Raw genomic sequence first — 14,259 nt, 5'->3', positions numbered from 1 at the left:
TCTGTTAGCATGCAGCACGCGGAAACCCTAAATCATGTGTCATCCCACATGTCCAGTTCAGCATCCTCGGAGTAGCATCCATGTGGCCATCGAGGGCGTTCTAAGACACACACCAAACCGAAGCATAATGTGAGGCGTGTTGGAGGTCAGTTCTCATCCTCATACCTAAACAGGCGTTAGATATCGATTAGATGCTTATTCAGCGACAGCCTCCAACTTTCGTTCCTCCTCTAGAGTCACTATATCTCTCCCTCTCCCAGCCCTCTCCATGTCCGAGCCCTCTCCCCTCTCCCTCTCCCTCTCCCTCTCCCTCTCCCTCTCCCTCTCCCTCTCCCTTCCTCTCCCTCCATCCCTAGCACTCCACCTTCCTCCCGTCTGTCCCCATCTCAAATCTCCAGTGATCACACACCGAGCAGGCGCTGGATTACGAGGAGAAGCTGCAGAACGATCCTCATTCCATCAACGTTTCCCACGTGATTCACTTGCTCCTCCCTTCCTTGCTGACTTTCTGCTCTCCAGATGCTCGACGTCTTCGGTGTGGCGCAGCCTGCTGCAGAGATGGAGGGACCTGAAGTGGAGGAGGGAGGAGGAGGAGGAGGAGGAGAACGAAGACTTGAGGAGGTGGTGGACGAAGACGTACAGTCGGAGGCGTCAGATCAGATGGCGAGCGCATGACGCAGACTTGTTTTGAGAGATTCATACAAAGAGAGATTTGTACAAAAATGAAGAGAGCAGAGAACAAAAGAACGAGAGGGTAGAGGGCAGAGGGGATGGAGCAAAGAAGAAAGAGGAGAACATGAACAGGAGCAACTCTGAAGTCAACGGCTGGTTGTTCACTTCAATCTTCACTGCCGCTCCATAACCTCAGGTCCCGATAAACTGTAGAAGCGCAATCGAAGAAAGATCCGTCAGATCGCCAAACTCTCAACGTCATGCAAACAGTCACCGTCTGCAGAAGATCGTAGGCCGTGGTTGACCAACTCCCGAGCGCTTGACTCTGCAAGGTGATGAATTTCTCGACGAGCTGTTTTTCGGATTGAGACGTGCCCAGCCGCTCCTCCAGCTGAAATCGACGTCACGGGGAGCACAAGGGGACAAGTCAAGGACCTCGAGCACCTCCCGCTGGCTCAGACACTGCAGGCTCGAACCAAGTCTGGTGTCTGAAAACTTCAAGACAACGGTCAGGAGGAGGAGGAGGAGGAGGAGGAGGAGGAGGAGGAGGAGGAGGAGGAGGAGGAGGAGGAGGAGGAGGAGGAGGAGGAGGTACTAGTGGTGGTGGTGGTGATGGAGGAGGAGGATGGGGGCAGGGGGGGGGGGGAGAAGCGGGGGAAAGAGGAGGAAGAAGAGCTACCAGCATCCCCTTGGCCAAAGACGTTAACCTCTTGCCATTTTTGCGAAGACTCTGCAGCCCCTGAATGCACAGGGAGATGTAGGAAAGAAAGTTCGCACTCAGCTCTCCTCCCATGGTCTGAGGTTGAGGTTGTCATCGAACACGTCGAGCACAAGCACAAGTACAGTTACAGTTACAAGTACAAGAAAGATGTCAACAACCACACATCATCATCAGGAACATAATCGTAAATTTTCTTTCTTCTTCTTCACCACCACCATAACCACCACCACAACCACCGCCGCCGCCACCACCATATCCATAATCATGATCATGATTATGATTGCCTCCATCATCATCATCATCATCATCATCATCATCATCATCATCATCATCATCATCATCATGACAGAAGTTTCTGACCTCCACATGGTCCCGAGTCAGCTTGAACGGAGCGCGTTCAACCTCAACGACGCCATTCATGTACTTCCCCATCATGTAACCGTAGTCAACATGTACGATTCCCCCATCCCTCTGCAACAGAATGTTTCCATCGTGCCGATCTTTGACCTGGAGGTCAAACTTCCATCAGGGGAGGAGGACGTCCACCAGCTTCGTTACCTTGAGGATGTAGCAGATAACAGAATATGCTGCCATGCTCCTGACGAAGTTTTGCTGAGCGTTGATGCGGGAGAGAGTCCCTTCTTCCCCGAAAGCCTCACGGTAGAAGTTTGCAAGGGATGTGTACTTGCTGTACTTGCGACGGACAGCAGCAAGGGAGACCGTGTCCGGGATCATCTCCATCAGCCCCGAGTTCTCCGACACAGAGACGATCTTGTAAGGTTTCAGACGAAGATGTAGTTTATCTTCCTCCCAGATCTCCTTGATCTCTTCAATCATCTGCATTGCAAATTGCTGCAGCGCAGCATCAACAACGTGGGGCATCGGAAGATGAACAAAACCTCTTGCCGAAGATCATCTCCTGACTTGACGATAACAGCCTGTCAACCTCACAGTCACTTGTTGCATGCACATGATGGGAAAAAGTTGAAAAGCAACGCATTACATGCAGTGACCAGGACGGATGTCTTCCAAGACGCGACTGCCTCCTCATCTTGAGCTTCTTCAACGCCCAAGGTTCTCCGAAGACCTCATCGAGCAGCAGCGAGTTGGTGCCGTCACTACCCACCGCAAGCACGGACATGCTCTGATGTGCATCGCTCAGATCTGCAGTGGGGACCACATCTTCCGTTGACGACTCGACAGACTCTCTGGCCTGGTCAAGTTCCAACTGTTGAATGAAGGCAAGCGCATCTGGATCGCCGCCGAACATGGCACAACAATCGCCGAGAGCAATCCCAGAGTCGACGGTCTCGATGAAGAGAGCGTACGGCGCCCTCTCGTAGGTAGAAAAGCAAGAGGCTTCCTCGGGGAAGATGCTCATGACCGCGCTGAAACTTGCCCCCGACGAACAGAGCGGGAAGAACGCTCCTGTCGGCAGCCGGTCCTGAATGGATCGCAGAAGCTCTTGTAGCTTCAGTGGCCTGGCGTCCTTTGGGATTCCTGCGAGGTTGGAGGAGACAGCACACAGCTCGCTGACAAACCTTCTCATCTCATTTGCCAGGTTCATCCTCCTTGTCCTCTCCAGAGCTTCAGCAGCAGAAGGGTCTGACATAGGCCGCGCTGCTGCTGCATGACTTTGCTCTGGCTGCTGGCCTTGCTCTGATTGATCTTCACCATCCTCTCTCGTAGATTCGGTTTCCTTCATGTCTGTTTCGCCGGAGACAACTTCGCTGTTCGGTCTCACTTGTCCTGCTTGCAAGGAGCCGATGCGCTTGCCGGTGAAGCAAACATTCTCGGCATGGATGCGAAACAGGCGATAAGAATCTTGAAGCCTCTCACGTGATGACTTGTCTGTAACGGCTGAAAAGATAAAACTGCCTTCTCTCGCTCCATACGATTTGGAGCAAGACTCCAGGGACCAACATAGTAGACAGGCGAACAGGACGTTCGACGATGCTTTCCACAGCAACCAATCCTCTAGCGCATTCACCAGGTCCTTGTTCTGACTGTTTAACTTTGCATCGACAACCAAGTTACAGAACTGAGGGAGCAGTCTATCAAACAACGACGTGTCCAGGTTGTACAACTCCACAAAACGATCATGTAGATTCTGCCGCTGAGGTGACATTAAGGATCGTTTCTTCAGCTGCTCACAAGTTTCCCACACGTCGAACTTTTCGATATCAGACAGAGCAAGCTCTACATCTTGAATATTAACTTCGTTCGTTGCTTCAGGTCCAACACCAACCTTACATTCGTTTCCCTCCATTGCAACCAGTTCGCTCCTCTTGGCAAGGAAGGGCTCTAGGCGATCCCGCCACCATCTCGCTTCCTCGTGCGATGTTGCTCTGAAGCACAGTTCACACTCAAAGTCGACATGATCTTGCTCAGAAGCACCCGCCTTGCTCGAGGCAGAGAAGTAAGACTGGAAGGGAATCAACCCAGCAACCCACCACCTCCCCCTCCTCGAGACTTCTTGAGCACTCGATCCCTCCATCAGGTTCGAAGGGCGATCTCTGACCTCCTTCAAGTAGAAATCCTTCAGCCCGCATTTCTCTCCCTCACCGCCGGCATACTCGAACACATACTTGCTCAGATCAATCTCGATATTTGGCTCTGGCTTGGACTCATACTCATACAGCGACAGGAGTCCGTCAGACAGCCTGCAGACGAAGAGCGCCCAGTCATGCTGGATGACTGCTCCTTGAGTAGCGGTTGTTCGGCGAAGTAGAAGCTTTCCATCAGCTGATATCACATCTTCAGCTGCTCCCGCCGCCTGCTGTCCAGACAAAGGAACAATCTGGTTCTTAGTTCGGGACAGGTTCGACAGATGTTTCAAAGAGGATGGGAACGACGAGATAGTCCGGAGAACAGCTTCAAGCTCTTCGTCATACCCAATACTGGCAACCCTCTCCTTCAGTTCCTCGGGAGATTCTTTACCAGTAATCTCATTCAGAGCTTCTTTCTTCTTGTTTATCCAAGCTTCAAACGAGTGCAGGATATCATCGAGCTCCTGCCTAGATTCCTCCACCGCCTTCACCACAGCATCCTGGCTCATCGTGCCTCACCTAAAGAAAAGACCCGCGATACCTTGATACAACTCTGGCGCTATACTGAACAACTTTCCATCTTGAAAAATACTGGCTGCATCTTCATGCTCTGTTAGTTGCGAGCTAGCCACATGGATAAGTCTTGCCCTGGGCTAAGAAACCTAGCACGAGAAGGAGGTTTCAGCCTCCTGTCTCCATGTCACCTCTCTCGTCCTGCGTCCCCTCCCCACTCTCCGCCTTGCTCACCATTGGCTCCCGACTTTGTCGATTTGTTTAGAGTTCTCTGTTTAGAGTAGTCTTGGTAGGAGGGGGGTGGGTCCATTTGAGCGGGGTACTGGCAGAAGGATAGTCATATCAAAAGGCACAATGACGGGTACTTTTGACTCTGACACACGGGTACATCAGACAGTGTAGGGGTGGTCAAGCATTCAGTACCGGTGTCAGCGCGTTGCCTGATGACAGGGTGGGTCAGTGACATGAAGAGATAGGTTTAGATACCCTGGAACTTGTAAAACTAAACCCTATACCTAGAGTTCCTTTCGGGTCCCATAAATCAAGTATATGAAGGGGGTAGGGGTGGTTTAGATCAGGGTTTAATATCATTTGAATCCGCCCTCCCCGGATTACTACCCCCACCCTGTCATCACCATCAGACCACCCACCTTCTCAGAGAAACATCCCCCTCAATTAGCTTTTTGTGAACACTCCACCCCTCCTTTTTCAATAACTCACCCCATCATTCCCCCCTCCTTACCCCTCAAAACATATCCATTGTGTACCCCACCACCCTTCGAATATACCCTCTTCAAATTTGAACTACCCCACCTACTACTACCCCCACTACACCTCCATGGAAATCACCACCCTGTATACCCGGCATCCCCCCCAGCCACCCCCACCCCCACCCTACATATCCACCGTTCTCTACCCCCTTCTACTCCTTCTTTCTGTTCCCCATGTCCTGTGCGCGAGCGACTGGCGGCGGCGAGCAGAGTTAGAGAGGAGAGCGGGAGAGAGGAGGAGGGAGCAGAACAGAGGCTGACGACGAGAGGCGAGACGAAGTCAGGAGAGCAACTGTATCTCCTCTGATCTGCACGTCGAGTTTGCCGCGAGCGATAACTTGCTAAGTTTGTAAGTCGTGCACTTCGAATATTTGATCCTCCTAAAGCTCTCAAGACCTGTCCCCCTCCCTTGAGACCTTCGCATTCCACTGGATCATTCATCGTACAAGACCGATCTGAGCGAGCAACTGACTTACCGGCTGTTGCACGAGGAGAGGACCATCCAGCGTTGATGCGAGCTGAATAACAATCGCGAGAAAGTAAACCAACGATTACAAGATGTCGGAAGAGATTGACTGGCTGAACGAGGAGCTGGAGACGATCCAGACAGATGTCAAGGCGCTGCTGGATGAGCTCACAGCGAAGAAGAAGGCGCCGCCGGCTGAAGTGGAGGAGAAGCTCAACACCGTAGAGGAGAAGATGAACCGCGCTAAGGACATTGTCTCCAACTTCCGCATAGAGCTCCGGTCGGTGGCCAAGGAGATCGGCCGTGAAAAGTACAACATCTACGAGCAGAAAGGGAAGGAGCACAATGTGAACATTTCGAAGCTCAACCAGCAGGTGGAGTCGACGAAGAACATCATTGCTAAGAGAGAGTTGATGAAAGGGGCGGTCAAGAAGCCCATCATCGACGAGACGACCAGCGGGAACGAGATCATTGAGGAGGGAAAGAAAGTTCAGCAGAACACTGCGAACGCTCTGTTCCGCACAGGGAAGTTGGTTGACGAGATGGAGAAGATGGGTACTGAGACGAACATGAACCTCAAGGGGCAAACAGAGCAAATCAGGCAAACTAACTCGGATGTTGAGAGTGTGCAGGGGAATCTGAAGAGAGCAACCAAACAGATCAGAGACATCGGAAGAAAGTTGGCAACGGACAAGCTCATCATGTGCCTTGTCCTCCTGCTCATCCTCGCCATCATCGGCGTTATCGTCGGGCGATCGCTGGGAATCACTCCGGGGAGCAGCGTATCGAGCATCGACTGCGCCCTTGTCTTCACACAGACGACAGCTGAATGCCTTGCTGCAAGAGCGAACGCGACAGTGACAACAACTCCGGCTCCCTCCTCCTCCTCGCCTACCACCTCCTCCCCCTCCTCCCCCTCTCCGTCCTCTCCTTCAAGCGTGCCCGTCGCCAACATGACGACGACTGTCCTCTCTACCACACCAGCTCCATCCTCTTCCAACACTTCGGTAGCGACCTCTCGTGCTTTTGTCGTGCTCTGACTACCTTGCCCTCGCAGAGGAGGCTGCTGCTTGTGGAGAGCTTGGCTCCTTTCACCGCCGAGAGATGGGAGCTACCCACTCACGACTTCCTGAAACCGGTGGAGGTTCAGAGGCAGGGTAAGGGATGAAACTTACCTCCATCCAACACTCACGTTTACCGCAGCCTTGAGCAACGCAAAGATAAGGCAGACTGTCAGGAAGCACTTCGAACAAGTCGAGCAGATCTTGGCGCAGTTCGAAGAGAGGTGAAGGAAGCCGCAGGGTGATGGAGAATGTGAATAAGACGAGGATGCTGATGTGAATATGTTCATCTCAAAGAATACAAGAAACTTGTACAATATCTACTCTACACCTCCTTTCGACTTCCCCTCGTACAGCTGCATGCTTAGATAGCTGGGTGATGGAGAATGTGAATAAGACGAGGATGCTGATGTGAATATGTTCATCTCAAAGAATACAAGAAACTTGTACAATATCTACTCTACACCTCCTTTCGACTTCCCCTCGTACAGCTGCATGCTTAGATAGCTGGGTGATGGAGAATGTGAATAAGACGAGGATGCTGATGTGAATATGTTCATCTCAAAGAATACAAGAAACTTGTACAATATCTACTCTACACCTCCTTTCGACTTCCCCTCGTACAGCTGCATGCTTAGATAGCTGGGTGATGGAGAATGTGAATAAGACGAGGATGCTGATGTGAATATGTTCATCTCAAAGAATACAAGAAACTTGTACAATATCTACTCTACACCTCCTTTCGACTTCCCCTCGTACAGCTGCATGCTTAGATAGCTGGGTGATGGAGAATGTGAATAAGACGAGGATGCTGATGTGAATATGTTCATCTCAAAGAATACAAGAAACTTGTACAATATCTACTCTACACCTCCTTTCGACTTCCCCTCGTACAGCTGCATGCTTAGATAGCTGGGTGATGGAGAATGTGAATAAGACGAGGATGCTGATGTGAATATGTTCATCTCAAAGAATACAAGAAACTTGTACAATATCTACTCTACACCTCCTTTCGACTTCCCCTCGTACAGCTGCATGCTTAGATAGCTGGGTGATGGAGAATGTGAATAAGACGAGGATGCTGATGTGAATATGTTCATCTCAAAGAATACAAGAAACTTGTACAATATCTACTCTACACCTCCTTTCGACTTCCCCTCGTACAGCTGCATGCTTAGATAGCTGGGTGATGGAGAATGTGAATAAGACGAGGATGCTGATGTGAATATGTTCATCTCAAAGAATACAAGAAACTTGTACAATATCTACTCTACACCTCCTTTCGACTTCCCCTCGTACAGCTGCATGCTTAGATAGCTGGGTGATGGAGAATGTGAATAAGACGAGGATGCTGATGTGAATATGTTCATCTCAAAGAATACAAGAAACTTGTACAATATCTACTCTACACCTCCTTTCGACTTCCCCTCGTACAGCTGCATGCTTAGATAGCTGGGTGATGGAGAATGTGAATAAGACGAGGATGCTGATGTGAATATGTTCATCTCAAAGAATACAAGAAACTTGTACAATATCTACTCTACACCTCCTTTCGACTTCCCCTCGTACAGCTGCATGCTTAGATAGCTGGGTGATGGAGAATGTGAATAAGACGAGGATGCTGATGTGAATATGTTCATCTCAAAGAATACAAGAAACTTGTACAATATCTACTCTACACCTCCTTTCGACTTCCCCTCGTACAGCTGCATGCTTAGATAGCTGGCTTTCCTAACCGTCTTCACTCCTCCCTTGATCCCTGACTTGATTCCGCTCCAGATCATTCGCCCTGTACCCTTCCGATGCTTCTTCGCACCTGCTTCTGCCAATCAGCACCAGCCCGTTTCCGCATCCCTCATGCCAACTCCCCCTCCCTCCCCCTCTCCTACTCTTCGCTCCCTGTAGCGTTGCTACATCCCAACCCCTCCCTCCATCCTCGCTAGTGTGATCAGTTGTCTTCTTGCTTCCTCCCTTCCTGTCTCCCTCCTCCTCCTCCTCCTCCCTTGTCCTCCCATACCAGCAGCAGGCAACTCGTCGCTCCTGAGCTTCGTCCCAGCAGCCGTGAAGTCGCTCTCGCTTGCGCTCAAGTAGTCACTCCCCTCCTCGCTTGCGCTCCCGACATCGTCACTTGCCGTCTCCGACTCGATCGGCTCCTCGTCGTCCAAGAGGAGAGCATGGAGGTTCTCGACGTCGGAGGGGATGAGGGAAGAACGAGTGCAGGAGACGATTACTGTCATGCCGAACATCAGGTGCCGTCGGAGGATCAAGTTCCTTGTCTGCTCGTCTGATATCTCCTCCACATTGTCGATGCACATGATGGAAGACTCCTGCAACCCCGCAAGGTAAGTCTCCCCTCCCTCCTCCCTCCTCTCCTTACCCTCCCTCTTCCCTCCTCTCCTTCCCTCGTTCCCTGCTCCCCGTTCTCCCTTCCTCCTCTTCTCGTCCCTCCTTTCCTCCTTTCCGCTCCTCCCTCTCCCCTCTTTTCCCTCCTCCTCTCCGCATCCTTCACCTGCACGTCCGCTGCAAACATGGCCCGCACGAGGCATACCATCTCCTGCTCGTAACGTGACAGCTTGCGCATCCTGCTTCCAACCTGTACTTCTTCACCGCAAACTCTCTCGTCCAGTCTCGCCGGCCATCTCCTCACCACGTCGGCGAAGTGGCACTGCTCTAGGGCGGCCCACAACTGCCAGTCGCCCTGCGCCTTCCCCAGCAGGTCGATGTTCTCTCGGACCGTACCAGACAGCACAAACTTTCTCCTCGGCACAACTGTCACCAGCTTTCTGAGCTTCACCAGCGGCAGCTTCGACATGTCCACCCCCCCGAGGTGCATGCTTCCCCTCCCCATGCCGCTCGTCCCCCCCAGCATGCCAGTCAAGCTGGGCCCGTCCTGGAAGATGGCAGACTTGAGAAGCAGCACGTGTCCTGCTGGGATCCTGACGTCCAGCTTGACCCCTTCAGGATGATGAGGATCTCCAGCAGAGAGCTCGAGACCCTCGAGGAGCAGGTCGGAGTTCTTGGTCGGGGAGCTGAGCGACTTGTAGCTTACATCGGTCGCATGCTGCTCCCTCCCTCCTCTGCTCCTCCCTCCCCAGAACTTCCACCATGCTCTGTTGCCGAAGGCCTTCAGCTTCTCGCGCAAGATGCTCCGAAGGGCCTCAACAGGGTGGTCTGCAGTAGGGGAGGAGGAGGAGAGCTTGTCCTCCGGCTCCAGCTCGGCCAGGAGCTGGAAGTCCTGCTGGCTGAGGAGGAGCTCGTCGACGCGTGCGAGGAGGCCGGAGAGGTCCACCATGATCCACATGGCGAAGAACGAGTTGAGGATGCTGATCGCCACGAAGCTGACATGCCGAGATGCGTGAAACACCTGCTCCTCCTCTGCTAGGGGAGACTGCTCCTGCTCAGCTGGGGGGGGCGGCGAGGACGGTTGGCGGGTGAGGTCCAGCAGGATGGCAGAGAGAACGAGCGCGAGCTGGAGGATAGCAAGGGACTCCGTTCGCATCCTCCTCCACCCCCGCACGCCCGCTAGAGTGAACTCAATGGAGGAGGAGACTCTGAGGAGCAGGTTGAACTTGTGCGCCATGGGGGAGGAGAGGGAGCCCTCCGCAGCCCGAAGATCGTAGGCTCCGACGAGGGTCTTCCACTGGTGGTCGGCAAGCTGCATCAGGTAGTCTTGCTGCAGCCTTTGCACCTCCAGGACCCCGCGAGAGGACTGGGAGACGGTCTTGGAGTAGACCCACATCGTGAGCACGAGGGGGGCAGTCGAGATGGGCAGGACGGCAGCGACGAGTATGAAAGAGCACAGGAGAACGACGATGCTGAGGAGGGGCAGGAGGAGGCACCTTACATGCTTCCTCCACACCAGAGATCTTTCGAGGAGGCATGCGAACCCTTCGCTCTGCATCAGCGTCTGCAGCACCTCGCACTTGGCGGCCGTGAATGCAAGCAGGATCCGACGACGGAGGCTCTGAGACGATGGGGGAGAGGTCAGAGGATGCGGTCAAGGAGGTCAGGAGAGAACTCTCACCTTGTTCACATGGCTCGAGAGGTTGTAGGAGAACAGGACGGCGATCAGGACTGCCAACAGGGCCAGTCCGTTCAAGAGCAGGAAGGTCGACGGCAAGTCGAAAGGGGAAATCAGGTCCGCCATCGCCTCGACGACCTTGGAGTCTGCGCAGGGAGGCCATACAGTCCCGTCAGCCTCTGATCGGACCGGAAGCTCTCTCCCCCTCCCCTCCCTCGTACGCTGCCGCCCCACGACTACCATCGTCGAGTTCGTGAACTTCACGCTCTCAGCCATCATCACGTCCCCCATCTTGCCCAGCAGGCATCCCATCAGCAGCAAGCAGACGACAGCTCGACCACCTCCTCCTCCCAGCTCCCTCAGAGCCTCAAAGGACTGGCCTCCTGGACGCGAGCTGGACGCGACGAGTCCGTGGGGGGCCTGGCAGTGACAAGTTTGCGGAATGTGCGGGGGCCCCGCTGGCAGCCTGTCGAAGCAGCTGGCGGAGCAGGTGGGGGAGTGCTCGGCCAACTCGGGGACGGCGCACCTGGAGCCCTGACGCTCGAGGACGAGACGTCGGAAGTCTTCCTGCGAGGAGACAATGGTGAGGAATCCCCCGCGGAGGAGAGCGACGGAGGGGAAGAGCTCGGCGAAGCGGAAGTCCCTCGAGCTGAAGAGCAAGGTCGCCCTCCTGACCACGGGGCTCTGCGTCACCCGCCGCAGGAGGAGCAGCCGGAGGCCGAAGGGAAGACTCCTGAGCGGCTCGTCGAGCAACAAGACTTCCGCGTCCTCCAGCAGGCACCTTGCCAGCGTGACGCGACAGCAGAGGTCCTCGCTGCAGGTAGAGGAGCGGAGGACTTGGTGCTCGTAGAGGTCCAGCTCCTCATGCTTTTCTGCTACCCTCCGATCCCGTCGATGGAAGTTCAGCCCGCAGGCCTTGGCAACGGCGTAGAACCTGCTAGGGTCGAAGGCCCTGCCAAGGACGATGTTTTCCTTGACACTCACGCCGTCCACCACCCAGGGGTCGGGGGAGCAGTAAGCGACGCACCTGCTGACATGCACTGACCCGTTCCCCACCGCACTCTGACCGAAGAGAGACAGGAGTAACGTCGTCTTGCCAGACTTTTCGTCTCCTAGTACGAACATCTGTGACCTTCGCTCCACCCGGAGATTCACATTGCGAAGGACAGGGAGGAAAGCTTCCTCCTCAGCATCCTCCGCCTCCTCTCGCTTCCTCGGTCCTGTGAGCAATGGGAGGAGCCTGGTGGAGTCAGCCTGGCATGACGTATCGGTCTCCCTGCCACTCAGCACCGACTCGTTCTCCTCCTCCGATCTTCTCTCCAGGGGGTCGAGGAAGTGGGCGAGGGGGGAACAAGCTGTTTTCCTCCTCCATCCCACCGACACATGCTGCAGCACCACAGCATGGTTCTTCGTGTCTGCTGCAGAGCCTTGAGATTGTGCAAGGCGTCTCTGCATGCCGCTGCCCTGATCCTCCTGCAACATGCGCTCAAGCCTCCTGTACGCCATTCTTGCTGCCAAGACCCTTTTTGCATGTTCGTAGGACATGCACATCTGACGAACAAAACAAAACAAGAGGAGGAGGGAGGAGATCATCTTCTCTCCTGAAACGCAGTGGGATGCTTCTTTGCAATGCTCCTGCGCCACCATAACAGCGAAGGCAAGGGAGGAGTACGACACGACCCAGAGTGAAGTGATGAAAAGGACCTCTGTCCCAGCAAACATTTCGAGACGGCCGAGGAGTCTTTCCTCCCCCCTTTGCAAGGCCGCTACTCTCTCTGCAAACTGTGCCTCCCACCCGAAATGCTTGAGTGTGATGATACCCTCCGTGTGCTGTCTCCATGCAGACCTCCTCGACGCCTGCGAAGACTTCATCCTCCTCCTCGTCGAGCTTTGGAAGCACACCAATCCAGACCCCACGATCACCCCGGCCAAGAGGAGCAGCGTCATCACAACAACAGCAACCCGACCGAGGAGGTGGCAGCACCCGATGAAGCACAGCAGCAGCATCGTGAGGGAGTTCAAGAGGGAGGTCAGAGACCCAAAGGACCTTGCAAGCACGTCTGGGTCCTGCACAGCCTGATAGCGAGACGTGTAGAGATGAGTTTCTACCCTTACGTGGTGTAAGAGAGCATTGTAAACCCCAGACGAGAGCAGTGTCTTGACTTTGATCACCTCCGACGAAAGGAAGAATCTCCCTTGGCTCCGCAGAAACATCGCAAGAGCAATGCATCCGACCACAGACACACTGTGCAGAACGACGTCCTTCCTCGAGACCGCCGTGTTGGCGCCTGATGGCGAGAAAAGCTCAGGACGGAGCATCTGGCCAACGAGAAAGAAGGAGATGAGAACTAGCACATCTGAGACCAACTTCACGCAGAAGATCATCGACACTGACACGCCCGAGAAGTCGAGGAGCAGGAGATACAGGGTCCTCCTCCTCCCCCACAGCGTCAGGAACGAGCTGAGGAGGATCGGAGGATCTGCCTCGCAAGGAGCGACGACGATGTCTCCGCAGAAAAGTTTCCGAACCTGGGATGCGCACAGGGTCTTGTTCTGCCAGAGGAACAGGAGCTGTGAAAGGAAGGGAATGTCTTCGTATGCCTTGCCGAGGGAAAACTCCTTCCTGTCAAGAAATCCAGTTTCAGCACTCTCCGCCAGGTCCTCGTGCGAGTCAAAGTTGTGCTGCGACGTCGTTGCTCCTTCCTTGTCCTGTTGCTCCTTCCCGCGGTATCGACACACCCCTACCACACCTAGCCCCAAAAGGCAGGCAAGACGTGCAGCCATGGAGGCCATCATCGCGGCTCTCGGCAGCGCAGGAATGGTGCTTCCTCTGCTCAGCACGGCCGCACACCGAGGAGCGACAGCTAGCAAGTCGATCACCAGCCATGCGAGCAGGGGAAGGTTGCGCCGGACGCCTGCGAACTCAACAAGGCGGAAGAAGCACAGGGACGCGCTCAAGCATGCGACGCCCGAGACGTTCATGTACAGTGAAGCTTCCTCGGCATGAGATTCTCCGCTGACGTCGCCCGACAGCAGGGAGCACAGGCATAGAGTATACTCGCACATGCACACCAGGAACACTGAGCCGCAGAGAAGCCATTCCATGGCTCTTGTCGTGCTGCTCCTCGCTCCCTCTGCCACTGACGTTCTGACGAGTCCGAGGGGAATGATGCAGATAGCAAGCACATGTAGGATCATCTCGATCACCATCTCGTCGCATGCTCCCACTGCAGTGAGTATCCAACCTGCCATGTCCTCCCTTCCTGTCGCCTCCACTTGCCCTCCCCTCACAGATGGACTCAACTTACCTCCCCTTGCCCCCCCTTCGCTACTCTTCTATCTTAGTATGCTCCCCTCTTGTCTTCTCCTCCTCCCTTCTCTGCTCTCCTCTTTCCCTCTCCAACCTCTCCACTCCATTCCTCTCCTCTCCTCTCCCACATTGCGTCTTCATGCCGTACTGACAGCGCTTTGAGGGCACAAACTCAT

The 14,259-nt window shown here is 54.2% G+C and overlaps 4 protein-coding genes across 4 annotated transcripts; 1 reads left to right on the top strand and 3 right to left on the bottom strand.

The window, feature by feature from the left end:
* Positions 1–689: 689 nt before the first annotated feature.
* Positions 690–2,471, bottom strand: GUITHDRAFT_94480 (hypothetical protein). Its single transcript, XM_005833013.1, has 8 exons — positions 2,397–2,471; positions 2,293–2,331; positions 1,952–2,245; positions 1,754–1,900; positions 1,352–1,468; positions 1,108–1,167; positions 947–1,063; positions 690–879 (listed from the first exon to the last, which is right to left on the bottom strand). Exons 1-8 carry the CDS (start codon positions 2,442–2,444, stop codon positions 865–867), a joined length of 837 nt encoding a protein of 278 aa, XP_005833070.1. The 5' UTR covers positions 2,445–2,471; the 3' UTR covers positions 690–864.
* A 1,445-nt stretch (positions 2,472–3,916) lies between these two features.
* Positions 3,917–4,692, bottom strand: GUITHDRAFT_152519 (hypothetical protein; the record flags this gene model as incomplete). Its single annotated transcript, XM_005833012.1, has 1 exon — positions 3,917–4,692. A coding segment is annotated over exon 1 (517 nt), but the record flags the coding sequence as incomplete, so codon positions are not given.
* A 1,091-nt stretch (positions 4,693–5,783) lies between these two features.
* Positions 5,784–6,980, top strand: GUITHDRAFT_138563 (hypothetical protein; the record flags this gene model as incomplete). The annotated part of the gene is made up of 3 exons (XM_005833011.1): positions 5,784–6,698; positions 6,749–6,848; positions 6,895–6,980. The coding sequence occupies 3 exons, from the start codon at positions 5,784–5,786 to the stop codon at positions 6,978–6,980; spliced, it is 1,101 nt and encodes a 366-aa protein (XP_005833068.1).
* Positions 6,981–8,422: 1,442 nt separating this feature from the next.
* On the bottom strand, positions 8,423–13,983 carry GUITHDRAFT_108123 (hypothetical protein; the record flags this gene model as incomplete). The annotated part of the gene is made up of 4 exons (XM_005833010.1): positions 8,423–8,568; positions 8,770–9,079; positions 9,262–10,716; positions 10,777–13,983. 4 exons carry the CDS (start codon positions 13,981–13,983, stop codon positions 8,423–8,425), a joined length of 5,118 nt encoding a protein of 1,705 aa, XP_005833067.1.
* Positions 13,984–14,259: the final 276 nt, after the last annotated feature.

Source organism: Guillardia theta (genome assembly GCF_000315625.1).
Source record: "Guillardia theta CCMP2712 unplaced genomic scaffold GUITHscaffold_32, whole genome shotgun sequence".
In the NCBI taxonomy this organism is placed as follows: Eukaryota; class Cryptophyceae; order Pyrenomonadales; family Geminigeraceae; genus Guillardia; species Guillardia theta.
This window is presented reverse-complemented; position numbering and strand designations above follow the sequence as displayed.

Excerpts from the sequence above, each read along its gene's own strand:
- GUITHDRAFT_94480 (XM_005833013.1), bottom strand. The coding sequence starts at position 2,444 with ATGAGGAGGCAGTCGCGTCTTGGAAGACATCCGTCCTGGTCACTGCAT. Across the intron at positions 2,332-2,396 it reads ATCCGTCCTGGTCACTGCAT|GCTGTTATCGTCAAGTCAGG; the intron begins GTAATGCGTTGC and ends TGAGGTTGACAG. Across the intron at positions 1,469-1,753 it reads TGACTCGGGACCATGTGGAG|ACCATGGGAGGAGAGCTGAG; the intron begins GTCAGAAACTTC and ends CCTCAACCTCAG.